Source organism: Nyctibius grandis, chromosome 4, assembly GCF_013368605.1.
Source record: "Nyctibius grandis isolate bNycGra1 chromosome 4, bNycGra1.pri, whole genome shotgun sequence".
Lineage (NCBI taxonomy): Eukaryota > Metazoa > Chordata > Aves > Nyctibiiformes > Nyctibiidae > Nyctibius > Nyctibius grandis.
In genome coordinates, this window is record NC_090661.1 from 59,708,206 (window position 1) to 59,735,933 (window position 27,728).

The 27,728-nt window shown below is 50.0% G+C and overlaps 1 protein-coding gene across 1 annotated transcript; it reads left to right on the forward strand.

Annotated features, from left to right (window-relative positions):
* The first annotated feature begins 86 nt into the window (after positions 1 to 86).
* Positions 87 to 18,045, forward strand: LOC137661758 (extracellular tyrosine-protein kinase PKDCC-like). Its single transcript, XM_068397384.1, is given in 14 exon segments — positions 87 to 140; positions 8,516 to 8,641; positions 9,020 to 9,095; positions 9,098 to 9,234; positions 9,236 to 9,310; positions 9,312 to 9,367; positions 9,369 to 9,876; positions 10,040 to 10,111; positions 10,113 to 10,163; positions 12,289 to 12,560; positions 13,694 to 13,773; positions 13,868 to 13,972; positions 15,624 to 15,800; positions 17,222 to 18,045. Coding segments are annotated over 14 exon segments (1,893 nt in total). The 3' UTR covers positions 17,326 to 18,045.
* Positions 18,046 to 27,728: the final 9,683 nt, after the last annotated feature.

Below are 27,728 nucleotides of genomic sequence, written 5' to 3' on the forward strand. Positions count from 1 at the left end.
GCTCTTGGGCAAAACAGAAATACGGCAATGGCTGGTGGGGTGATTTTTCCCTGGGTGCCACCCAGGCCGGGCCCAGCGCAGCTGACATGGAACTGCAAAGCCAGGTTGCTCAGGACGGCTCCTGCCCCTGCGCCCTGCAGGTAGGAGCCCACCCTCCGGCAAGTCCTCTTGCTTTCACCCTCCCCAGATGTCCATGCTTGCAGAGGGGCAGGAACTCTTTGGAGGCAGCCAGAAGCTCAGCTGGCAGGAGTCAAGGTAAGCAGCTGTCCCCAAAGGTGAGGGCACTCACTGGTGGTGATACTCACTCCCAAGAATCTTTATCAGAGGTGTTTGTCTTCCTCCTGTTCTGGCGGATGGCTGCTGCATGTTTCCTTGATCCCCCTTCCAGACCTTAAATGCTTTGCCTCCCTTTTCTGGATTGATGCCCAGGACTTTCATGTATGTGCTCAGAGCAAGGACTTCACCCTGGGATTTCTACTCGGATTTTTTTATGCTCACCCAAGAGCTTGATCTTAGCCCTTTTACATCAGTGTCACAGACAAGAAACAGGGAAAATGCTGCTGCCTAGACCTCTTGGGACAGGAGGGAACCACTTAGGGGACATACACCCGGAGAAGCCTCTGTCTTTCAGAGGAAGGCAAACCCCTTCATCGTGGGCATGGGAGATGGGGACCTTTCTCACCCCAGCTAGTCTGGAGCGCATCTACACCTCATGTACAGACTCACCTGCACTTCCAGGGAGAAGCCCATTAGTGCCAGGAGGGAAGGGGGAAAAATCACCACAATTTTGCATGAGAGGAATATTGTCCTGCCCCTCGCAGGAAGCCAGGGGAAGCTCAGAAGCACGGGATTCAACCGCAGTCATTACAATTACAGCACAGCCTGATGTTTTCTGAACAGTGGACAGCCTTCAGCTCCATCTATAGCCTCTGGGGAATGGATGTAGATAAGAAAGCATGAGATACTGGCCTTTATTGCTGGAGGCAGGTATGCAGAGCAGGAATCGGGATATTTCGTTCCCTTTCAGGCTCATTTATCCATTCACCCAGCCATGGCCAGCTCCTAGTTGTTTTCCTTACCGCAGCAGCTTTAAAGTGCTGTGCTGGGGTGTGCAGCACATTTCATCACCTTTCTTCAGAAAGCCTGGTGCTCCTAGGATGTGGTGGGCCTAGTGCAAGCACACAGGTTAACCATATGTGCATTTGCACTCGGTGTGGTTATACGATAAGAGCTGCAACAGGAGGCCTTCCCTGGATCTCTGCAACATCTGCTGTTGAGACAAGACAATCACAAAACAAGTGTCCACAACACGTACCCAACTCCTCTCCTCCACACAGCGCTTGCATGTCGGCAAAAGCAATAAAGTCAGGCAGAAACTTCCTTCTGCTGTGTTACAAGAGAGGGATGGGATGGGTTGGGATGGGATCTGTTGTACTGGGTCCAGCAGGGCTGTTGTGCCTCCTCTCAATTTTCCCACAAACTGCAACATCTGTTCTCTTGGACTTAGGGACAAAAGAAGCACTTTTAGAGAAGGAATAACATTTCCTCACTGAGGCAGCGGGTATGCTCTTCTTCACTCCTTCAGTGGTATCAGGGACAAGGGAGACACCAGTGGGGTGGGGGAGCTGCCCACAATGGGACACTGCAATCCTGCCAGCATCTCAGTAGGATCGTTTTAATGTTTCTTCGTCTTGCTGCCCATGCCAATGCTTTGGTGTGTTCTGCAGGACACTTGATGATGTTATTTGTAATTAATCACTGCTTGTCTGCCTTGTGGTAAGATTTGGAGGCTGCACCCAGGTGACACTGAAGCTGAAGGGGTGCCCTTTCCTCTGCTGTACTCCCTGCGAGCTCAGTTTCTTGCTGTGGACTCACAGTCCCACACCTGCAGGTACTGCGGTTCAGGGAAGCTCAAAAAATGGAAAATAAAATTACATAAAGAGGTCAAAGCTAGCAAGCTCAGAAAACTTTCTACAATGCCTTCCCTTCACAGAATCACAGAATGTTAGGGATTGGAAGGGACCTCGAAAGATCATCTAGTCCAATCCCCCTGCCGGGGCAGGATTGCCTAGACCATATCACACAGGAACGCGTCCAGGCGGGTTTTGAATGTCTCCAGAGAAGGAGACTCCACAACCTCTCTGGGCAGCCTGTTCCAGTGTTCAGTCACCCTTACAGTAAAGAAGTTTTTCCTCAAATTTAAGTGGAACCTCCTGTGCTCCAGCTTGCACCCATTGCCCCTTGTCCTGTCAAGGGATGTCACTGAGAAGAGCCTGGCTCCATCCTCTTGACACTTGCCCTTTACATATTTATAAACATTAATGAGGTCACCCCTCAGTCTCCTCTTCTCTAAGCTAAAGAGACCCAGCTCCCTCAGCCTCTCCTCATAAGGGAGATGTTCCACCCCCTTAATCATCTTCGTGGCTCTGCGCTGGACTCTCTCTAGCAGTTCCCTGTCCTTCTTGAACTGAGGGGCCCAGAACTGGACACAATATTCCAGATGCGGCCTCACCAGGGCAGAGTAGAGGGGGAGGAGAACCTCTCTCGACCTGCTGACCACACCCCTTCTAATACACCCCAGGATGCCATTGGCCTTCTTGGCCACAAGGGCACACTGCTGGCTCATGGTCATCCTGTTGTCCACTAGGACCCCCAGGTCCCTTTCCCCTACGCTGCTCTCCAACAGCTCTGTCCCCAACTTGTACTGGTACATGGGGTTGTTCTTGCCCAGATGCAGGACTCTACACTTGCCCTTGTTATATTTCATTAAATTTCTCCCCGCCCAACTCTCCAGCCTGTCCAGGTCTCTCTGAATGGCTGCGCAGCCTTCCGGCATCTCAGCCACTCCTCCCAGTTTTGTGTCATCAGCGAACTTGCTGACAGCGCACTCTAATCCCTCATCCAAGTCATTAATGAATATATTGAATAGAACTGGTCCCAGAACCGACCCTTGCGGAACTCCGCTAGACACAGACCTCCAACTGGACTCTGTCCCGCTGACCACTACTCTCTGGCTTCTTTTCTTCAGCCAGTTCACAATCCACCTCACTACCCGATCATCCAGACCACACTTCCTCAGTTTAGCTGCGAGGATGCTGTGGGAGACCGTGTCAAATGCTTTACTGAAATCGAGATAGACCACGTCCACAGCTTTACCATCATCTGTCCACCGGGTAACATCCTCATAAAAGGCTATCAAGTTGGTTGAGCAAGACTTCCCGTTGGTGAAGCCATGTTGACTGCCCCTAATGATCCCCCTATCCTTGATGTGCCTAGAGACAGCACCAAGAACAAGTTGCTCCATCACCTTTCCGGGGATGGAGGTGAGGCTGACCGGTCTATAGTTACCCGGGTCCTCCTTCCTGCCCTTTTTGAAGACTGGAGTGACATTCGCTTTCCTCCAGTCCTCAGGCACCTCTCCTGTTGCCCATGACTTAGCAAAGATGATGGAGAGTGGCCTAGCAATGACTTCCGCCAGCTCCCTCAGCACCCGCGGATGCATCCCATCAGGGCCCATGGATTTATGGACATCCAGGTTGCTTAATTGGTCCCTGACCCAGCCCTCATCAACCAAGACAGATTCCTCCTCTATCCTGACTTCTTCTGAGGCCGCAGGGGTCCAGGGCTCCTCAGGACAGCTTCCAACAGTATAGACAGAGGCAAAGAAGGCATTCAGTAACTCCGCCTTCTTTTTATCCTCTGTCTCCAGGACCCCCACCTCATTCATCAGTGGGCCTACATTGCCTCTAGTGTTGGCTTTACCTGCAATGTATTTGAAGAAGCCCTTTCTGTTGTCCTTGACCTCTCTTGCAAGGTTTAATTCCAAGGAGGCCTTAGCTTTCCTAGTTGCCTCCCTACATCCTCTGACAACAGACTTATATTCCTCCCAAGTGGCCAGCCCCTCCTTCCACGATCTGTACACCTTCTTCTTCCACTTGAGTTTGCCCAGCAGTTCCCTGTTCAACCATGCAGGTCTCCTGGTACCCTTCCTTGACTTCCTACCTGTTGGGATGCTCTGATCTTGAGCTCGGAAGAAGCAGTCCTTGAACGCTAACCAACTATCTTGGGCCCCCTTACCTTCTAGTACCCTGTCCCATGGGATTTCCCCTAGCAATTGCCTGAAAAGGCCAAAGTTGGCCCTCCTGAAGTTCAGGGTTGCGATTCTGCTAGCTATTCTGTTCCTGCCACATGAGATCCTGAACTCTACCATCTCATGGTTGCTACAACCAAGGCTGCCCTCAACCTTCACCTCTTCCACCAGACCCTCCTTGTTAGTGAGGATCAGATCCAGCAGCGCTCCTCTCCTAGTTGGCTCATCCACCATTTGCATCAGAAAGTTATCATCAATGCACTGGAGGAACCTCCTGGACTGGGGATGGCTGGCTGAGTAGGCCTCCCAGCAAATATCAGGGTAGTTGAAATCCCCCACAACAACCAGGCCCTGTAATTGAGAGACTGCTCTCAGCTGCCTGTAGAAGGCCTCATCACCCTCCTCATCCTGATCCCGTGGCCTGTAATAGACACCCACAACAGTATCACCCCTGCCAGCCTGCCCCTTAATTCGCACCCACAAACTCTCAACTCGCTCCTGATCTGCCTCTGGACAGAACTCAATACATTCTAGCTGCTCACTCACATAAAGAGCAACTCCACCACCTCTCCTTAGCGGCCTGTCTTTCCTGAACAGGACATAGCCATCCATGACCACATTCCAGTCATGCGAGGCGTCCCACCAAGTCTCTGTAATTGCCACTAGATCATAGCCCCCCGACCGAACACGGATTTCTAACTCCTCCTGCTTATTCCCCATGCTGCGTGCATTAGTGTACAGGCATTTCAGGGAGCGAGCTGGGCACACCGATTTCATCCCAGATTCACCCCCTGATTTCACCCCAGGGGGATGGGGGGCCTCCTGGTCTACCTCAACACTAGAGTGTTGCCCCAGTGGTGCAAGCCCAGCTACCACCCCATCCCCCTTCGAATCTAGTTTAAAGCTCTCCGAATGAGCCCTGCTAATTCCTGTCCCAGAACCCTTTTGCCCCTACAACATAAACCTTTCCCATGTATTACAGTCACACCTGGTGTCTTATAAAACCAGCCATTATCAAAGAACCCAAAGCCCTGCCTGTAGCACCAGTCTCGTAGCCAGGCATTAATAGAGAGAATCCTACTATTCCATCCCACGTCATCACCTGAAAATGGAAGGAGGGAGGAGAAAACAACTTGTGCCCCAGACTCTTTCACCAACCGTCCTAGGGCCTTGTAGTCTTTCTTCATCCCCCTCAGACTACGGGATGCAGCTTCTTCCCCACCTGTGTGGAAGATCAGCAGGGGGTAGTAGTCTGTGGCCCTCACCAGGTTGGGGAGTTGCCTGGTGATATCCCTGATTCGGGCTCCAGGCAGGCTGCAGGCCTCCCTGTGATGGGGGTCAGCTCTGCATATTGGGCCCTCAGATCCCTTTAGGAAGGAGTCTCCAACCACTAAAACTCTTCTCTTCTTCCTTGTGGAGGAGGTAGCTATACGCCCGTCAGGTTTTTCTGACTGTGGTGGGACCTCTGATATAGGTTGCCTCTCCACCACATCCCCATTGGACCGGCTGTATTCCACTAGGGCTTCATATCTATTGCTCAGAGGCACCTGTGGAGGCAAGTTAGGCAAGGAGGGCACTCGCCTTTTGCCACGGCCATAGACTTGTCTCCACTCACTCCTCCCCTCTAGGTTACTGTTTTCCACCTGAGAGGGGCAGAGTACAGTGGTCCCTCGATCCTGGGAGCTCTCCGGCAGGTGCTCCCATTTTTGTTGCAGGGAGGGCAGAGCCTGGCTCCACCAGTCTATCTCCATTTCAGCCTCCCGAATGCTCCTAAGCCTTTCTACTTCGGCTTGAAGCCTTTCAACCTGGTTTTGCAGCTGTGCCGCTCGGCCAAGCAGATCATCTACTTGCTCACAGCGCACACAGCCCCCTGACACCACAGAGACGGTGTAGCATTCCCTGCAGCCCGCAACCTGCACCATCGCCTCCTTCCGTGGGAGCTCTGTCTGGGTTCCCACATCCATTTTGGTCTTCTTCCACCGGGTAGATACCATTGTTCTTTCACTGAACTGGGAAATACCTGTTGGTGCCACCCCTGGTTCACAGCTCCTTGGCACCTTCCTCACCTTGTGCACTGGGAGGGAGTCAGTGCCCTCCCCAACGAGTTGCAAACAACTGCAGCCTCTCCTGCCCTGGGACACACCCAGGCATTGCTGACTCACCCAGTCACTGCTGACTCACCCAGGCACTGCTGAGTCTCCCTCACCCTCTCCCTTCTGGCCAGGGACTAGTCCCTGCCCTCCAGGAGGATCTTATCAACGGTAACAGGGGGTGGTGCCTCCGGCTACGCCCCCTCCTCTCCTGATTCGTTGCCGGGAACCTCCGGGTCCGGGGTCAGAGGGAAGCAGCTCGGGGCTGATGCTCGCGGGGGGCTCAGGGGGGGCCCGGAGTACGAAAAACCGCCCGGTTAAGCCCGATGTCGCCCTCGCCCCCGCACTAACCTCAAGTCGCTGCCGCCGCTTTTCGCTGCTGCTGCCGCTGCTTTTCGCTGCTGCCGCCGCTGTCGACACATAAGACCTTCTCACATAAGACCTTCATGTGAAATGTTTGGTGGCAAGCCCTGCCCTGCTCACCATGCCCACGTGCGCCCACGCACGGGTCCGTGCGAGGTAGCGAGTACTTTTGGTCTGTCTTTGAATCAGTAGTGATGGGTGTTTAACGAAACGGGAACTACTTACTCAGGTATTTCCCCTTCAGGCCTTGAAGCATCTCCTGGCCTTGTCCACCCCAAGGATCCTAGCAGGGGATACTGGTGCCAAGCACTGGGGAAGAGTCCAGCTTTATGGGGTCTTTTCAGCTGTTCTGGTAAGGGTTGATCCTTGTCTTGCTCACCCTCACCTTATATCTCTTCCCTCCTTATCTCTCCACCACTTTCATTTGCACAAATCCTCCAAAGAACTAAAGGACACTCAAATGACCACTTACTCCCCTGCTACATCCTCGCTGCAGCACTTTGCTCTGTTTCCCATTTAAGGTGACAGCTCCATCAAGCGAGGCCACTCCTTGTGCCGGTGTCTGCAAGAAGCCTTGCACAGCAGAGCCATGATCTTGGCAGGAACCCTTAAGTGCTACTATAAAGCAAATAAATAATCAATCATTATTATTTTTATGCATCTGTGAGTCTTCTCTAATAGGTCTTGATATTATTATGGTGCTGAGGACAGGCTGAAATTAGACTCAGCTGGCATCTATTCCCTTGGAAACACAGGTAAAAATGCATTTAATAGCTCTCCAGTGACGATGAATATTCATTAATATGACACAGACGTATACTTGATTGGCAAATAAGGACAGTAATTAAAGAGCTATTAAGGTTAAAAAGCAACAACAGAAATTCGACTACTGAAAGAGCCATTCTGGGATCAGCCCCTAACCTTTATGCGCATGGATAAGCACAGGCGGCCCGAGATTTTCTATGTTATTTTACGTATCAGCAGACTGTGGGCTCTGCCTTCCCTCCCCAAACTCTGTCATCCGGAAATGTCCTGATGAATTCAGAGTTCATTTTTCCTGCTGTCTTACAGAACAGCTGTGCTCCGCTGTGGTGCTGCCACTCCTACACTATCTCACACACTGCTCTGGGGACGCCGAACTGACAAGAAGTGGAGGGGAAACTTTCTGCAGGCTTTTGGGAAGGAAGTTATTTATAATCAATCGCTTATATTCATTATTTCCATTAAAATAGTCTTGGGGATCACTGGTCATGGTAGCTGCTCTGCTGTAATCTCTGAAAATCTCCATCCCACAGGCTGTGATATTAAAGTCGAGTTTCTCAGGGAGGTTTCACAAAGGTTCCTTTGCAGGGGTGGCTTGAGAAAGCGACCTGAGCGGTGTATGCTCTGTATTGTGAGCGAGTTAGGAGAGAGGCAATGGCACTGCTGTATGTGGAGGGAGGCAAGGAGGAGCAGACGTGTCCAAGGGCAGCGGCAACGCTGCAGGACTGAGTGGTCCCACTGCTTGATCACGGCCAGGACAAACCCTGTGAGATCTCATCCACTGTGTCCTGCCAGTCACCTCCTGGTGCAGGCAGGAACTGCAGGTGCTCAGCAGAGCTGGGTCCTTCAGGGACAGGACAGCGGCTGGGAACTAGCAGCCACCCTGGTTAGCAGAGGAAGAGTGAGATGTGCATCCTTCAAGCCCAGGTGTGCTGTTAGGAGGAGGTTACCACACCGGGCCGCGCATCACCCTGCTCCCTCTCCGGAGAGGGTCTCCCAGGCTAGGTGTGCCGCTGAAGAAATTATGGCAGAAACTGAAGCAAACCAGGCGGAGAGGCTGTGTTATTTTAATTTCTAACCCGGCAGCATAATGGTAAATAGAAAAGTGAATCAACCCATTGGGCTGGTGTTTCAGGCCGCTCAGTGAGGAGAGTTAACTGCGTATCGCCTAAATTAGAAGCAGATAAACCGCATCTGCCTTTGCCCTAAGCTGACTCAACTGACCTGCACAGCAGCGCCCGGTGCAGACGTGTACAAAACCGGCGGCAGCGCCGAGGCAGGCGGCCCGTCCCGCGTCCTCGCAGCCGTCTCGGCAACGCTTTCCTCTTCTGGGCAGGTACCTGTGGCACCGGCGGCAGCCCCGAGCTGGCTGTGTGTCACCAGGCTGATCGATTTCCTCACAGATCAATGATAAAGTTGCGTTTTCTGCCTGGATTGGCCGATTTTGATGGAGGAGGGGTTTGGTGTTTTTTTTTTTCTGGAAGCAATCACAATTCCATGCTAGAGCCAGAGTACTGCTGTTTCAGCCTAACAGGGTTTATCCTTCTAATAAGAGAGAGTGACAGAGTTCGCTTTGCTTAGAAACCTCACCTGAGACTTTTCAAAGGCACAGGAACGTGCTGTCTCCGTTCTTACTGACTTTAACCCGTTTTACATCCCTCGGCTGCGTTCCGCGGTAGTTTGAGCAGGACGGACGGAACCCACGCCCGTGCAGTCCCCGCGTTTAGCTCCGAACAGCCCCCGTGGGAAGGGCGGGGCGGGCGGCTGCGGGGATGTCCCTCTCACTCCCGGAGCTCTGACTCCCACCCCGCGCCACCTCTCCCAGAACCGCTTCGGCTCCGCCGCCGCAGCGACCTCCCCTCCCCCGGCGGTCCGTGCCGCCGCTGCTCCGCGCGCCCGCGGGCCCCCCTTCGGCAGCGGCTGCCCCGCAGGGCCGGGCCGGGCCGGGCCGGCGGGGGTGTGGGCGCCCGGCGCCGGGGGAGGCCGCCCGCCCTCCCGCCACGCCCCCTCGGCGGCGCTCGGCTTCCCCCGCGCCGCGGAGCGCGGGCGGCAGAGCGGCCGGACCCGCTCCCCATGGCGGCGGCGGCGGGGTGGGGCGCCCGGCTCAGCGCGGCGGCGCTGCTGGCGCTGCCGGCCCTGGCGCTGCTGGCGCTGACGGCCGGCCGCGGCGGTGGCGGTGGCGGTGAGCGGCAGCCGGGCTCACCGCCGCCGCTCCTGCTGCCGCCGGGCTTGCGGGAGGAGCTGCGGCAGAGGCGGCGCGACCTGCGGCGCCTGGCAGCGGCGGGCGGCGGCGGCGGGGAGGCGGCGGCATCGGGCGGACTGGGCTGCGGCGACCTGAGCCTGGCGACGGGCGTCAGCGTGCTGGGCTGGGGCTTCACCAAGGTGGTGGCGCGGGCGGCGCTGGCGGGCGGCGGCGCCGTGGCCCTCAAGTCGGTGCACGGGGCGGGCCGGGAGGTGCGGCAGTGCGTGCAGCGGTACGGGGCGCCGGCGGGCTGCCGCCGCCTGGCCGCCTACAAGCTGCTGAAGGAGGTGACGCTGCTGCAGCGCCTGCAGCATCCCGGCATCGTCCAGGTACGGCGGGTTGGGGGGCTGCGGGGCGTGCGCCCTCGGTACGCGGATATTTCGATGGACGGGGAGGTACGGCTCGGTGGCAAGTCGGTCCGCCCGTGTTGCCCCCCCGAGTCCGGCACTGGCAGCGGCATCGCGCTGACCATCGCTCCTTCCCTCCCGGCAGCTGCACGGTCAATGCTATGGTAATAGCGGAGATCCTGAAATCCGGGTCACAGCTATGCTGGAGCTGGGAGCCCCCCCTGGAGATGATTCAGCTTCTGCAGACCCCCTGGGAGGAGAGATTTAAAGTAAGAAAACAAAGCAAAGGGAGTTTTTATCAGTCGCTTTTAGACCACAAACTGGGTAAATGCGAAGAGTCCCCGGTGACTGCTGGGGCAAACGGGATTGTCCTGCTGACACTGTTTTGCTCCCGCAAATTGTCCTTAAATCGTTTTGCTTTCTCTCCTTTTAAATCACATTAAAATAGCCCTAGCCTGGCGTCTCGCTCTTACATCCCTTCTCTCTAAAGTGGTGTGAAGAGAGCTACATCTGAGAGGAAATGGCCACAAAAGTTGCTCAGGGCTGGGGTGGTGTTTCATACCCTGTATTACGCTGTGTTTCTAGTTTTGCCTCTGCTAGAGGGAAAACTTGCCACACTCCACAGAGGGGCTTTTCTAGCGAGGCCCCTCAGCAGGCTGGGGCTGACTCGGGAAAGCCGGCGCTCCTCTCTATGAGTCTGTTCTTTGCTGTGTGTTTTCTGTTTTAGGCAGCAAGCTGAGCAGCCTGTCCCTCACTGTGTGTTTCTATGATGTTTCTGGTCTTAGCCCTTTAGGTGTTGCTGTACTACAGGCACCACTAAATTGCTTTCCTCCTGCTGTAGGTGCTAGGATCACATCCCTGTTAGTGAGATCTGCCTTGTCTCCTAAGCATCCCACACAGGGTCTCTTCAGCTCCCCAGGAACATAAATGACTTATGACATGGCACTTGTTTTGGTTATTGCTTGTATTACAGTTTGCCTCGAGGTCTCAGTTGGGGGTTCACTACTACTTGTTTGGTTCCCAGGAGGAAACAGAGGATCAAGTAGAAGCACTGGTACCTTAATGTCAATAAGAAATGCTCTGGGCAGCATAGAAACACAACAGAAGTCCCAAAATAAAATCCCTGCCTGCATGCGGTCCATGATGTTGAAAAGGAGCCTTGCCATCTAAGCCAGAGGGAGAGTGTGGCAACCGTGCTTGCTGAGCTGCAGGGAAGCTAGGACTCTTCTGATTGCTTCACTAATGAGTTTAAATAGTGTCAGAGCTTCCAGAGTCACTTCTCCTGGCCTGTGGGGTTCCACTTTTGCTTACAAACTATTTCATACTGGCTTCTACATAGCTTTCCCAGCACCTCATCTTCTCACATGTGCCAAAGTCTCTGTAAAGCTAAAAACCCATGATGCTGGAGTAGCTGATGGTGAAGTCTGGTAGGGTGGCATTAAGATTTTCACAATCTTTTGACTGATGAAGACACTAATTCAGAATTTACACTGGCACTGTCTAGTCCTGTTTCCTAATTAGGGCGTCTAAAAGGATGGGATTCCCCTCTGATGAGCCACATCAGATACCAGTGATCCTGCGAGCTGTTCCAAGTGAACAAACCCTCCCGCCTGCACAGATCACTATCAGAGGCAGCGAGGGGTGGTGTGGGGCTGCCTGGCACACCTGCCTGGCGATACAGTTTGCCTGATGCCAGAGCTCCTGATACTGAATGAAAACTGCTGCAAGAAGCTACTTGAACAAAGTGCTGGTTCAGTATAAATGCACTCTTCTAGCTCTAGTTTGTTCAAAAATCATTTACCGAGCTTTCTGCTGGATCAGGTATTGTCTGACCTTTCCCTGATGCCAGAAAGTTGACATAAAAGCAAAAAAGCTGGCAATAAATACATTGCATGCTTTGGCTAATTCTTCAGAAGCACGATTGTGTGCCCAAATTCATACTGCTGAGTGATGCACCAAGGCATGAATCTGGTATTAATGACCATGGAGCCTCAGTCTGTATGGAGCAGCATGGGGGAAGGGAGGGGAATGTATTAATTCTATGCCAGAGTGGGGAAAAAACGCCTTCTGATTTCAGCTAGCAAATCAATATAGCTCCTGAAATGTGAAGGCTGCTATTGTTTTCCTCACAGCTTTCTCCTCTAGTTCCTCTAACTGCAAATGTCTCTTTTTGTATACACACATTTTTAAAAAATGTTGCTAAACTACTTACCAGTCAAATCCTGTGGCAATGTTGATAATAAATTTTGTAGCATACATATAATTACCTTTTAAGTACTATATGCTTTTTTTTACCTTTAATTTCATTAAATGCCCTCGCCTTTGTTCTACTTCCAATTTAATAGCTGTTTTTTCATCTGTTTGCCCCATGCATATTCATGTTCTCTTTCTCAGATTTGCCTGAGTCTTGTGAAACTGCTGTTTTACTTGGCACATTCCCCCCTGGGTTCAATAGTCCTTCTGGATTTCCAGCCGAGGCAGTTTGTTATGGTGGATGGAAACCTAAAAGTGACAGACATGGATGATGCCAGCACTGAGGAACTGTCATGCAAGGAAGATAATGACTGCACACTCGACTTCCCTACAAAAAGCTTCCCTCTCAAATGCTCTGCGCTTGGGAAATGTGAAGGAATAAATGAAAAGAAGAATCTTTTCAATGCATATCGGTATGTCCAGCAAGATGGGGGGGAAAATCTGGGGTGATTGAGCTCACACGCTGCCATGTAGCCTCTAGCATCTTGCATTTCTTCCATCTAGTGATTCCCCCTCACCTCTGTCAAAGGGTAACTAAGGATTGCTTTGAAGCAAGTTTATTTTCCTTATAAGGCAGGAAAATAGTGTAGTTGTCTGGTGAGAATGAAGGCGTCTTTCTTCTGCTGCTCCCTTTCCCCAACACCCTCAAGAAGCTGGCCCCAAAGGTTGCACCTTGAAGTACTGTTTGCCAAACAAGCCCTGGTGCTTGACATCCATGGGCTGTGTTTGCTGAAAGCAGTTGCAGCGCGGGCTACCTGCCAAAGCCCACCAACTCTGAGCCCCCGCTGCTGGGAACAGGCTGGCTGACTTGAACTCCGAGTCTCCCTAAGGAGACTATGGACACCTGTGAAAGCGTGATGAAACAGGTACTGGGCAAGGGGCTGAGACTGCTGCAGCGCTTTGTGTAGGCCACCAGCCAAAAGCACGATGACTTCCACTCACCGTTGATGCTTGGCAGGTCATATACTGGTGGAAGTCTTGGCAGCTGGACATTTACACAGAAGGACTTAGTAAGGGAGCCTGAATTTGCAGGACTTGGTGTCAAAGGGCAAATCCCTGCACAGATTATTCCAGCCTTGCGGTAATGCACTTGTCTCTTGTAGAACAGGAGTTGTCTAGACGGTTCAGGGTATGAGTAGAGGAGTGTCCAGCCTTTCCAAGGGTAATAAGAATGCCAAACCTTTTCAGGGCAAGGGAAAGGTCTTGCATGACTCTTCTTTTATACAGGTCCTATTTTGATGGGAAACACATTGCTTAGTGCACAAAAATGGCCTCAGGGAATGAGGGAAAGCTCCGTTGTGTGAGCTTTTGCAAGGTAGATTTCAGGCAGTCCTTGGCAGCACACTGTGCTGCAAGGACCAGCGTTTCAGCCCAACTCACAGGAACCGTCTGTGAGATGCCAATGAAGTGCCCAAATATAACTTAATAACCAAAGCAGACTTACTAGTTGCGTATGGATAATTGAGTCATGGGGAAAATGTAGACAACTTAATCACTAGGGAAATTAAGCAACAGTATTCTAATCAGTCTGTGGGATTTTTTGCAGGTATTTTTTCACCTATCTTTTGCCACACTCTGCACCACAGGCTTTGCGGCCCTTTTTGAGCGACATTCTGAATGCAACAGGTACCAGCTAATATTCATAAACCTCTTTATTAGAAGCCTCTAAATGGTATTTCATGGAATTACTTATCTTTGTCATCTTTTTCTTTAAATGTAGGTGATTTACGATATGGAATAAATGAAACCCTGAATGCTTTTGAAAAGGTTTTACATCTGTACAAGTCTGGGCTCTATCTGCAGAAAAGACCTCTTCTTTTAAAAGGTACATGTTTTTGAATGCTTTAAGTAACATCACTACTGAGGGAGCAAGGAACTTGGTAACTGGTCAAATTCTGATCTCCCATGCATTCAGGCTGGGCTCTATCTGCAGAAAAGACCTCTTCTTTTAAAAGGTACATGTTTTTGAATGCTTTAAGTAACATCACTACTGAGGGAGCAAGGAACTTGGTAACTGGTCAAATTCTGATCTCCCATGCATTCAGGCAGTGTGTAGCCACTAGGAAAAACACCAAAAGTATCCTCTTTTGAGCAGCCTTTTGTTGTTTTTTCATGGGAGCTACGCATGATTGCATTGTTTTGCAAAATAAATGCAGCGCAGACAATCTGGCCTATAGATGGACATATGTTCGCACTGCTTCTAAATACTCTTCTCATAACGTGCATCAGTGTTTCAAGTGAATATACTTGGGATAGCTTAAGCAACTAGACCAGAGCAGCAAAGTGAGTGTCTCCTATCTCTCTTCGGGGTCATCTTATCCTGTGGACCAATAGGTCAGTTTTCTGGGCTGATATTGAAACTTCCCGTTTCACTTGGTAGCTTCTGACTGCTGAACCCAGGTTGTTATGGGAACATACAGTGGGGAGGTGGCAACACCAAGATGAGTGTGGCAGCATAGCTGGGCCCTTGGTGCCCTCTAAATTTCTTTTTTCTGAAGACCACCCTGTTGGACCTGTGGATGGATGAATGAGCCTTTATGAGGTGTATTCCTCTGAAAAGGATCTGTTCGGTGGTAGAGATGAGGCTAATCAAAAGGAAGGCTTCAAAAGTCCAGTGGTTACTGAGGCTTACGTTTTCCTGAGCGTTCACTTGAGATGGTGGGGTGGTGATGGTGGCTTTCAGAAGGAAATCTCTTTACTTGTGAAAGAACTGGAATTTGCATGATTATGAACAAAGATATCCGGTCATTTGCACTGAAGGACCAGCAGCTTTAACAGGAATTACTAGTATTTTCCAACAGCACCTACCTGTTGGCTTCACAACTGGCCCAGTAGCAATGTGCCAAAACAATCACCATCCTAGAGGTGTGGGAAGGTGGGGAGAGACACTCAGCAGTCAATGAACAGTAGCCTGAACATCATGTGCTCAGGCTTGTCAGGTCTTTTGTACCCCACTGGAGCAGGATCTGGTCTCCCTTTCCCACAATGGGGTTCCTAAATCTCCTGTGCCTGTGGGTGGCACCATGACGGGTGGCTCAGCGCATGCCCCACGTAGCTCAGTGCTGGATCTGCGATGAGCTGGTTCTGCTGTTGGGGCTGAGGTGTAGGAGAGGCTGTTCTGAGGTTGACTTCTCCAGAGAAGAAGCGGACGGTCTGCAGGTCTGCAGAGCAGCCTCCCCCTCTCACCCACCCCTGCGGTCCCTCCCCTGTCCCTTCACCCTTGAGAGCTCTGCCCCTTCTCTTATATCTGTTGGGGAATTGCTATCCTGTGCTCCACAGCAGAAGCAAAAGTCAGAATTTGGGTTTCTTTTAACTTTGCAGCTCCACCCACTCTACCTAAGCAGGTCAGTTCAATCTATTCCCATCACATTTCCTTTAAGAGTTTCGCTGAAGTGCGACACACTAAGTGTATAGTGTAACTAGGCTCTGAAAGTGTGCTTAAAGAGTTTCCCTAAACACCTTCTTTCTCTTCCCAGACTACATCTCCCTAAAGGGCTTCCGAATGGCGGAAGGAGAAGGCTACAAGTGCTGGCCCTCCTACAGCCACCTGGGATGCCTGCTCTCCGTTCACAGCGCCGAGGAAGCCGCTGCAATCTGTAACTCACAATCGCAGTGTCAAAGTTTTATCGTCACCCAGCGGAGGACGTGGACAGGTGAGCTTGGGAGGCGTGACAGGAGACTGACACGCGTGCCCCTGCTTCCTCAGCTGCGAGTGGGGATGACGCTGCTGCCCTCCCCCGTAGCGCCTTGCGTCTACGGGCGCGTATGAAAGCTGCCTTTCTTATTCTGGGCTTATAAGCAGCCCACCGCTGCCTTATGCGGTGGGCATCCAAGGATCCCCCGAGTATCTGTAAGGAGACACAAGAGAAATTGTATTCTCCTTCTGCACCTTCTTTCCTCTTAAGATTTTGCACAGGACTGCTAGGTATTGTTAAACAGTTACTTATCTCATGCAGAGATGGCTTCACTTGTGTTAAGCTAAACAATTCCTGCGGTATGTGTAGTTTTCAAAAAGCTGTGGGGTTTTTAGAGATGAAAGAAGCTATGTAAAAGAAGGTGGTTACTATTGTTATAATTAAAAGAATCATAGCTTACAAGTTGTTATCCCCTTTATCAAAACTAAAGCCCCAAACCAATGGATTTCCAAAATGTCCCTGTAATTACCTCTGATTATAGCCTCTTACAGTTACAATGTTTTCAGAATTATTATAAATTACCTCATTTAGCTGACACTTCAATGGTGGGCTAAATTGTTACTTACAAAGTGAAACATTAAATGAGGTAAATGAGTGTTTTACTCACGCTGCTGCTGAAGAATCGCCTCTTGTCAGCTCATATGAGATTTAAAAAAAAAACCCCAAAACTACCAAAACCACAGCTTTTCTGTGGGTTCATGTGCAATTGGCATGTGGCTCACTAGTGACATCAGAGCTCTCACACTGACGCAACATAAATCTCTTCGAGCCGGTTTCACACCAGCAATGGATTGTGAGTTGTGCTGAAGGCATCACATCTGGCTTCCTCACGGGGTGGCTGTTAGTTGCTGTGTTCGGTGTCTGGCTGGAAGGAACCCACTTAAAACAGCGGTGGGGATGCAGCAGAAGCAGCACGTGGGACAGAAGACCCTTTCTGCAGCACCTGGCTTGGATGCTGATCCCTGCCATCCTGCACCGTGCCTGCGGTCCGTTAATGTTTCCCTTCCTGACAATTTTCTTCCTTACATTTTCACAGCTCATCTTTGCAGCCAAAGATGCCAAAAGTGTGTGGCTGAAATGCCGAGTGCCTGACTTTGCCAGTTGGATTAATGAGAGCTGTGGGAACATGCTGCTCCCACTTAGGGCAGCTTGATAAAGCAAAACAAGGCGCAAAAGCCTCTGGGGCCTGATTGTGCATTCCTTGTGCACACTCGGTGAGCGTCTGGAGTTTACCGGGAGTGCAAAACACATCTATGGCAGGCTGGAGTGACCCTCCGCTGAGCAAGCAGGGTGTTCCTGTGTCTTTTGCAATAAATAGCATGGGTCAAGGTAAACCTATCATCTCCTCTATTAAACTTGCATTTTTATTTCCTTTCCAGGACGCCCCCTCGCCTCGTTTCAGAGCAGCCCGACTGATTTAATACCGGATGCTAACGCTGTAGTCTATATTAAACGATCAGCTTCCTCAGGAGAAAAACTTTAAAGACAATGAGATCACATAATATGATCCTGGGAGGACCAAACCACTGGAGAGAATTTCATCTGCTGAAAAGAATGACATATTTTATTTTGCTTTGGGATGGGATCTCCTTGCCAGCTCAGATAGATAGAGTCAAATGCTGCGGTCTCCTTGATCAAAGCTCAGATTTCTCCTTGCAGCCCTGCTAGCTTCTTTGTCTGTTCCCACACTGCTCTTCTGCATAAACGCTCCCAGTTTTAGTCAAATGTCGCTAGACTGTGCAATACCTAGCCTTGCTGCTTCGGTAACCTGCTTGTCAGCCAAGAAATAGAAATAGCTGCAAGGGATCCGGCTAGGGTAGGCTTAGTTAGTTCAGTCACCTCCGAAAACCTATTAATAATGCACCTTGGAGAAGGCAATGGCTCCTTCTGCAGCTGCCGACAAGGATTTCATACCGCTGCAAATGTAAAGGACGATGGGGCGATGGGGACGAGATTGCAGGGTTGGGTCCATAACCAGAGGTTGATGATGGGGGTGGTCTTCCAAGGATGGTCCTGATTCAGTTCCTTCCAGGGCAGGGGAGGGAAGCAATGTATAGGTCAACTCTGGAACCAAATGTGTGGATGTTTGGATGCAGGATTTGGGTTTGACCCTATGTGATTTGTAATGCCAGCTCCCATGTATCAACCTTGAAGGTTTTTCTGTTACTTTCCATGAAAGAGCGAGACATTCAAATTATTTATGTATAAGGCGTTACTCTGTGTGATAAAGAATGACTATGTTTATTCTAAGCATGCTTTAATTGTTTTTACGGCAATCAAATGAACAAATGCAAGTGCTTCCCACCTTCAGCTCACCTAGCATTATTACCCACCCCTGAGGACAACCTGTGAGTGCTCTAAGCAGTGTATGAATGTGCCTGAGCCCTTTGGACACTTAGGTCTTGGAGGATGCTCTGTGGCTGTGCTTGCAGGCTCACAGGCGTAGAAGAGACAGTCTGGTCCCAAGAGCCTCCTGCATCTGCCCTTCGCTAAAAGTGTAGATGTAGCCTCTGAAAAATAGGTGGGGGTTAGTACAATTTCAGGCTGTAAGAGATGGCACATAATGTGCCACTCCTGGGAGTGCCTGGAAGCAGTGACCATGTGGTACCTTTTTTTCTGTAGCACAGTTGGGGAAAGCCCAAATCGCCGCTGGCCTCACCCCCTGCAAGGGAAGGTCCCTGGCCTTGTGCAGGAGAGCCACACTGCAGCTTCTGTGCGATGCCGCGTTGAGTTTTCCGCTTAGCCCATGCCGATGGGTGGAGATGACAGCTCTTGGGACACGGCCGTTGACTCCTTGTAGCCTGTGACGCTGCCCCTGTTTCCATGCGGTACCCTTGTAGCAGCCAGGGTACCCCAACTAAAGATGCCTGAGCTCCTGCCTGGGCTTGTGCTGTGTTTTTCATGATCTGGTCCTGCATTTTCTAGTGCGGGATCTCACCTTTCAGCTCGTTAGTACTCTGTTAACCTCCAGCAATGCCGTTGCATGGGGGCTTTCTCATGCGCTATAGCCCCTGCTGCTTACACTGAGGCTTGGGGACTCCTGATAACGATATCAATTAATGAGAATTCCTAGTTAGCACAACAAGAAGGCTCTTCTCAGTGATGGCCACATTGCTGCAGGCTTTGTGAAGGCAGGGCTTTTTAAATGGACAGCCACAGACAGCTCTCTCCATTACAGTGGGTCCTGTGGAAGTTGAAGGAAAGCTCCTGCCAGGGGTCTGCTATTGTTTTACATCGACCCCACTGAGCAGGGCTTCAGGCATCTGCTGTGTGGTGCTTTACATTAGCAAGAGGTAATGAGAGTTTATTCCATATCTCTGAGGCTCCTGAGATACAAATCAGAAGTACATTCCCCAAAGCAAGGGCAAGGGGCAGCCTGGGGTCATTTCAGAGAGGAAGAGACAGAGAGAGAATACAAAAGTTGAAGTGATTCCAGTTTGTGTTAGAAATATCTTCCCATCTTAAAAATCCCTTCTGGTTATACAATTGTGTGTTTTAGTCATGCAATGCTCCTTTCACGTAGCAGATTTTTCCGTGCAGTGTTCACTGTATGATTGCCTGCTGGGCAGCCAGGTCCAGCCCCTGGGCAGACGGTGCAGGGTATGGCAGCATCGCTTGTATAAATGTAGGTTCCAGCATCAAACCTGCAGTTACAGCCTGGGAGCACAGACCATATCATCCTGCCTTGAAAGTTTTGATCACACGGTGCTTAACAAATAATAATAAAAAATAAATAAAAAGGGAAGTCAGGCTTCCAAGAATCCCAGTGCTCGACCTGCTGTTGCCACAGCGAGTGGCTTTTGTAGGAGGTTTAGTCTACCCCCTGCAAACGAGTAGGTGCATTCGTAGAGCCTGGACCTCCATGAGCACATTCATCACACTAGCACAAATAGCTAGAGCACGGGCATACATTCATGTTCAGTTCTGTTCACGTGCTAGAGACTTAGAAGGTGCCGCAAATATGCTGGTAAGTGTCTGCACCGATTCTCCTCATACCCCTGTGCAGCTCCCCACGGCATGTAACGCCCGGTGGGCATGCCGGCTTCAGTCTGATTTGGGGTGACATCCCACTGCAGTCCAACGGTGCCCAGCGAATGCTGGGTGAGGCACAGGGAGGGAAAATGTTTTATCACCCCACTGCATCTAGAGCTATAGCTTGACATGTGTTTGAGGAAGCACAGTCACTGGAAAAAGCAGTTCCCACCCTGCTTTTTCCCAGCTGCTTGCTGTTATCATCTGCTAAGAAACCTTTTCCAGTGGCCATGCCAGCTTAAAAGGACGTGAAATTAATTCTCAGCTAGCCTGCAGTGGGCAGCTTGTGACCCCTGAGCTCCAGGCAGCCCAGAAGCGGCTCAGGTACAGCTCCTGCACCAGGTCTGTGCGGAGCACCCAGGCTGCTCACAGTCTGAAGGGGAGGCCGAGGGAGCAAGCATCTTCTCTACAGCTTTTGGGCCCATGTGGCTGTTTTGTGGTGCCCTATCTTTATATCCCATCTCACTCAGTCTTTATTCATTCTGTGCTTTCATTAAATTATAACTGCCTCAAGCAGCTTTAGACTTCCAGTGCCAGTGAAAATTCCAGTGCGCGCCTCAAAACTGTATTTCAGTAACTATGGTACATGCAAAACCCAGATATAAACATTTGTTGACCTTAAAACTCCCAGTTGCTGGAGTCAATTTGTCTCTGCTATCGCTGATCAGTATTTCAGCCACCATTGCAGAATATGTAACACAGGAAAGTGCTTGGAAGGAAACAGCAGGGGATCGACTGCAATGGAAACCATGTGTGTGTGAGGAATAATATTTACCTAAATGTGTCTATCACATCTTCCCAAAGGATGCTGCCATTAGCAGAGAATGGATATGAAAATGTTGCCTCCATAGGTAAAAGTTAGGAATATCTTTTTTTTTAAAAGCCAACTTTAATATTCTTAATTAATTCCATATTGTAATGACAGAGATAAAGCCACATCCATGAAGGATAATACCATGTACTCCAAAGATATAAACCACAGTTTAATGAATAGCAACAGATGCCGCATGACTCATGTTCAGTATGTTTGTGCAGGCATTTACACGATTGGTGACGTCATGACGGATCATGAAGCAGAGCGAGAGGGACAGAGCTGAATAAAGAAAAAGCAACTCCTGGTGCATCAGACCAGGTTCGAGTAACAATGAAAGTCATACCTGCATTCTTACATGAAATATGTTGTAAACTTCAGTGATGGTCTAAGCAGCACTCAAATAGATGAACTTTCATGTTGCTTTGGAGCATTTGATAAACCCACGAATTTATCACAGTCAGCTGTAGACCCAAATCACATGTCTGGGTTAACATTAATTTCTGTAAGTTCTCTTATAAATTCATGCACCAAGCACTGATCTTCGTGGCTACAAGTAAGAGCACTTTGGTCCTAGTAGTTTGAAAGAGCTGGTTTGGGGTCCAGTTTGAGGAATTAGTGAAGTTTAGAAGAGGCCACCACGAAGGCTTGGTAGGACTGTGTTCAGTTTTGGGCCCTTCACTACAAGACATTGAGGTGCTGGAGAGAGTCCAAAGAAGGGCAACGAAGCTGGTGAAGGGTCTGGAGAACAAGTCTTATGAGGAGCGACTGAGGGAACTGGGGTTGTTTAGTCTGGAGAAAAGGAGGCTGATGGGAGACCTTATCACTCTTTACAACTACCTGAAAGGAGGTTGGAGTGAGGTGGGTGTTGGTCTCCCAAGTAACAAGTGTTAAGACAAGAGGAAATGGCCTCAAGTTGTGCCAGGGAAGGTTTAGACTGGATATCAGGAAAAATTTCTTCACCAAAAGGGTTATCAAGCATTAGAACAGGCTGCCCAGGGAAGTGGTGGAGTCACCATCCCTGGAGGTATTTAAAGGATGTGTAGATGTGGTGCTTAGGGACATGGTTTAGTGGTGGCCTTGGCAGTGCTAGGTGAACGGTTGGACTCAATGATCTTAAAGGTCTTTTCCAACCTAAATGATTCTATGATTCCCCCATAACTATAGCACTTGCCGCAATCTTTCTCCTTGGTTCCATTGTCCCAGTGTACCGAAGTGCCACCAGCAGCAGTGTGGAGATGGTGGTGGTGAAGGAAAATTCAAAGAAGATAATTTTATATGAGAGCCAACTGTGAGCCCTGAATGTGGATTTGCCCTGCATGATAGTTCTTGGCTAATGGGAAAATGTATCAGATGATTACATCAAACAGGTCTGGGTGCACCAAGGAGGGGTGATAGCTGGAGGGAACAGCTGCCAAACTCCTCTGCTTGAAATTCAACTCCTGGCTCTGTGTGAGAGCTCCAGGCAACGGCTTGTACTTCGGAGCCTTTGACCCTCAGCCCTCCTGGCTGGCAAACCCAGATGGCAAAAGTGCTGGGTTTACTGGTAGGGGAGACTTCTCAATGTAGCTTTGGAGGAGGTCGAGATGGTGATGACTTCTTAAGAAATATATGCTTGGCCTTTCTGGGAACCACGTTATGTTCCTGCACTGCACCCACTATCACTACTGCCCTATCCTCACCCGCTTGCAACCACCATAACCGTTTTATCCTCCCCCACCTCCAAATCTATACCAGACAGCTGCACGCTCAGGTCTCTCCCTCACCCCCACACTCCCCATGTGCCATCCCAGGCCACCTACTCTATATCCTCATGCAGAACCCCCCTGCCTCAACATTCACGCACAGCCCTACAGCCTCTTACACTCACAGCCAACACATACGTGGTAGTATGGCTGGGGAGCCCTTATTTCTACACTGTCAGAAGTGAAATAGTCCTACGTGGAGCAGGAGGCCACATCTGAAAGGTGTAACCACAACATCAGTCTACCTTTAATTTGTAACCTCTCTTAATTTGCCATCGATGATTTCTGGATTAGCAAGTGCTAAAGACAATGTTAAGTAGCCTCCTGCAAACAAGCAGGGTTAAAGCTGTGCATTAAAACCACCATGCCTTAACTACATTGTGTTATTCACATGGTGCATCGCACCTTCCAAATCTAAGTCTAGACAAGGCTTAAGAAAATGCAAATTCCTACATTACGTTACGTTTATCAGTATGTATCCTCAAACCCCATCAAAATCAATGAGAGTCTCTCATGGACTTTTTGGCTGAAATCTGGTGCCCTACTTACAGTGCTGGAAATGTAAGACCCAGCCTCAAGGTAAAACAGCAGCCACCCCCAAAGCTACAAAATAAACACCCGAATTTCCAAATTCTTGTATCTGTAAGCTATATCTCCCACATAACATCTTTAGCAAGTGCATTGTTTTTCTCTGCTGGGAAAAACCCTGCTGCAAATTCCCTTGCTGCTTCAGATGACAGATCAGAGAGTTCAGGCACAGATTAAAAGCTTGATAATGAAACCTGGGGACACAAGTTAATCACCACATTGAGTAGCCAGAGAAGTGGTTTATGAATGTCTTGGGGGCACTGGGGTGCAAAGGAAATTTTCTCAGACCTTAGATGGAAAATGCCGAGAAACATTTCAGCTAACTCGCTGCTGTCTCGTTCAGTGCTGTTCCTCATTCGCTTGGAGAGGGAGTCATGAACTCCCACTCCTAATTAAACTCGCCCTTGTTTGTTTCTTCTGATTCTTTAAATACACAAGAAACAATTCACTGTCCCACCCAGCAAAGTTAATGCCATGGCTTGCATTTTTCAGGGCTTGACTGTTTCACTTTGTCTAGCAAAACTATTGTTACTTGACTGTGATCGTTAACATTACCTCTCAAACAAAGCAGTTGCACCAGCCTAAATTCACTCGTACTCCAGAGCAGCGTCAAACCCCAGCCAAAGGCCAGTTCAAGACATACTCTGGAACTCATTGCAATTGACTTGTTTGTTCACTTGCTATATGGTAACAACAATTAAAGCCTCTGCCGAGACCCTTATAAATCAGCAAAATATTCTTTGCTGCACCCAGGGAATCTTAGGTGGAAGCTGCTTCCACCACAGAATAACTAAATTTTCCTTTTAAAAAAAAGTAATAATGTTTAAGAAACACATTTCATTAAATAGTTTTTATTTGATTTTAACCAAGGGCTTCACCTTTGAAAGAAATCAGTGATGTGTTATTTTAACAGTGCTTCCTCCATCTTGCCAAGATAACACAGGAGCGTAAGGATTAGTCTCTGATCCTCACCTTCTCTGTTTTCTTGCTGATAGTGGCTGTCATTCAGTGCTAATGGAAAAGCCCACGTGCACATGCTGGGTGATGCTGCCAGGGAGAGGGAGGACTGTCTGCAAAGCCTCACTGCGAAGGACCCTGCAGGATGTCACCAAGGCTGTCAAGGGAGCTGCCACCCGTAGGCAGGGGAGATGGAGCTTGGGTCCCCCTTGCCAGCATCCTCCTGACATTGCCCCACCAGGAGACAAGGCAGTGGCTGGGGCAGTGGCCAGTGGCTAGTGGCCAGTGGCTGGTGCAGAGCTGTGCTGCAGGCTGACCATGGTTGGGCACTGCCAGGCTGCATCTGCCCATGGCAGGAGGTTGGAGGCACCATGCAGAGGGATGTTGCCCACCCATCACTGTCTCTGGCAGTGTGCATGGAGGCAGAGCTCCAGCACCCCCAGACCCAGACTGAGACCAGCTCCCTGCATGTTGACATCTTTCAGCCCACGGCCTGCAGCACTGCAGGTCCTAGGGCTGGAACTGACAGTGATTTGCTAAGAAGTGCAATGGCCAATGTGCGCTCCAGCTTCTGTTTTAAATACAGATATTGGATTCTTTGTTTGGAGCCATTGTTTAGCAAAGGAGCTTCAGTCCTGCCAGTCTGTAGATGAGCTGTCTTGGGAAAGGGGAATTGTTCCCATGCCAGGAACCAAATCAAAGTTGTACCTTCATCCTCAGAAGTGGAGTTTTACCTTGCCTGACCCTCCCATCCTCTGGAGGACCCTGAACTTGGGAGGATGGGCTTTGCACGTTCATGCACAGGAAAAGAATAGGGAGAACAAACAAAGCTCCCCACCCTCTTCCACTTATGTAAGATCAGAAAGAGAGTGTAGGCTAAGCCCGGAGGACTGGATTTATGGATTCAGAAGAACATAGTTATTAAAATGTTATGAAAGTTTTCCTCTCCTTTAAATGCATAAATATGCAGATGAAAGGAGCCATGTGATCTGGCCACTGGCCATGCTGCTGCAGGCTCAGCCTAATTATCAGCTGCCAGCTCCACTGCTTTTTAAGTGGTGAACATGATTAAAGATGCACAGACAATTGAAGAAAGTTAGATCGGTTCTTACAAGGCCTGCTTCTATTTTATAACCACATGGCAGCTTGGCCTTGAGACTGAATCTGCCCTTACAAGCTGAGGGAGAAGAGTTCTGCTGATCAGACGGTTTCTTTTCAACCACAAGCTCCACGTGCTCTTGAATTCATCCTTTCATAGAGAGCTGTTTGCTAAGGCAAACTGCTTTCCTTCCCCTCTCTGAGAAAAAGAGGGCTCTGAAGCAGGGGGAAGGAGGCAGGTAGGACCACGCCAGCTGAACGGGGGGGTCAAAACACTTCAGAAGCATGGCCCGAATATTCAGACTCTCCCAAACAGAGAGGTGCTAACTTGTCTCAAATGCATTGTGAAAACAGGATTTCTGGGGCTTCTTCTTTCCCTTGGGACAGGAAATATCATCAAGAAACCCAGATGGTTTTGTGTGTTTGGGGGAGAGCCGCAGTTCTGCAGGCAGGGCAAAGAACTGGGACTCACAGTCTGGCAGCATCTACCCTTTTGTCATCCATGTTTGCCGGGGGACAGAGCCTGGCTCTGCAAAGTGACAGACCCGTCAAGTCTCCCACGCTGGGTGTGAATCTTGCACCGTGGGTTGTTGCCTCAATGCTTCCCGCAGCTACGGCTGGGTCTTGTGCCTTCCCCGAGCCTCTCCCCCATCCTGGGGCTCAGCACGGTAGATGCGACTGCTTGGCTCTGTCTGGGAGCCACTGTCAAGCTGCACCATGCCTGGTGGCTTGAAAAGTGGCAGGCTTCTGGGTAACTTGCTTTACTGTTGTTTCATGGCTTTCCAGAAAGGCATCTCTTTCCAAAAGACAAAGATTTGGCCAGTTTTTAGCTCCATGACAGAGCGTGGCACAGCTACCTCATATGGTCCTGGGGGTGAGTTGGTGTCTGCACAACCACTGCAGCCTGTTCCCAGCCCAGCTGGAGTCACTGCATCCCTTGGATGAGCACAGCAGCTCCACGCTGCCTTGACCTGCCGGGGCTGTGCATGGCAGATCGGTGCCCATGTATTCGTCACCTCTGCGGGAGGCTGTTTCTTAAGCTGGCCAGGTAGCAATTTGTGCTGGAAGGGTGCATCTTGCTGCAACCTAGTCAAGAAATCCTATTTCATGCATGTTCTCCTTTTGTTTCAGCAGGGCCCCAGTTTCAGGTGGGATTTCAAGATGCCTTGAATGTGCGTTGACTACCCGTGCACCCAGACAGGAGGTTCCCTGAAGAAACACCTTGCCCCAAGAGCCAGAGCAGCCCGCCGTGGTGCTCCCACGAGCCTGCCTGGTGAGGAGCATTTCCTGGGGTGCCACCACACCATGCCCCGGGGAGCTGCCACCTCTGCCATGGAGCTGCCACCTCTGCTATGGAGCTGCGGTTCTCCATGGCCACGTGGCCATGGCCCCCTGCTGCAGGACTGCCAAGCCACCAGCACACAGCATGCTGTGCCCAGCCACCTCTGCCACAGGGGTGAGATCTCATCCAGCGTTTCATGGGTGGCTACAGCAGAGACAGCAGTCTCGGCTCTCTTTGTGATCAACAGAGAGAAACAGGCCCTTTCCGGGGCAATGCCTTTGACCTCTATTAGATATCTACTCCTGCACGGCATGAATTACATCCTCAGAGCATCTATTGATTATGGAAGCAGCCCGGGGTGACAAGGTCAGACACAGACATGTGAAATGAATCCTACTCAAGGAGCCTGGTGAAATGAATCCTACTCAAGGAGCCTGGTGCCAATACTCTGCTGTGTAAGCTAAGAGGTACGGAGGGTGCACTCCATGTGCTGCTGGAAATGTGACTCTATCCTTCTGCTGAGCTGAGGTCTTCATGTCAGAGGCTACGGAGAGGGAAGCTGGGCTGTCTCCTTGCCCCCCTGATTTACGAGCTAGATACTCACAGAGTCACTTCATCCTTTGACAAGGAGCAGCGCACAAATGAATGTATCTCTATCTTCCCAAGATTAGGGCCTCCCCCAGTTTCTTTCTGATTTAACCATGTTCCAACGGATAAATCGATGGGAGACAAAGCTGGAAGATAAACCTGATTATTATGTCTCATACCTGGGCAGCCTCCATGGCCTCCTGCCCTACTGCACTGGCTTTGGGTTTTTAGCCACCTTATGTCATATTATATTTGTCAAGACATAAACCAGTTAAAGAAACGCAGCTCCTCTGTGCCAAAGTTATGCCTTAGGAAGCCCCACTATAATTTTGTGTTCCCCTCAGATGTTTTCTGTTTCACAGATGAGACTGCAGCACCGCTGTTGTTCCTGGATAACCAAGGATCCCTGAAGACCCAGTTTATGACTACAGGTTTGCTAAGGTGGAGATTTCCATTTTTCCCTATTATGCTCACCGTGCGCCGCTTCCCAGATCACATTCTCTCTTTTAAGAATAAAGTAGTGTTGGGCACTGAATGCTCATTGAAAGCTATTTCAAAACATAAACTCCTTCACTGTTTGGCAAAATAAACATTCCTCATCCTGGAGATTATTCTATTGCAAAAGATAATCAAAATGGGCCAGATATCAGTGTTAATTATCCTATAAAGGCCATTCGATACTGATCCAATATATACAGTCAGGCCACAGAAGTCTGTTTTTTTCTAGAGCATTAATAATGCATAAGCATACTGCTCTTTCTAGTCTCAGCCAGATGCCTCTGTAT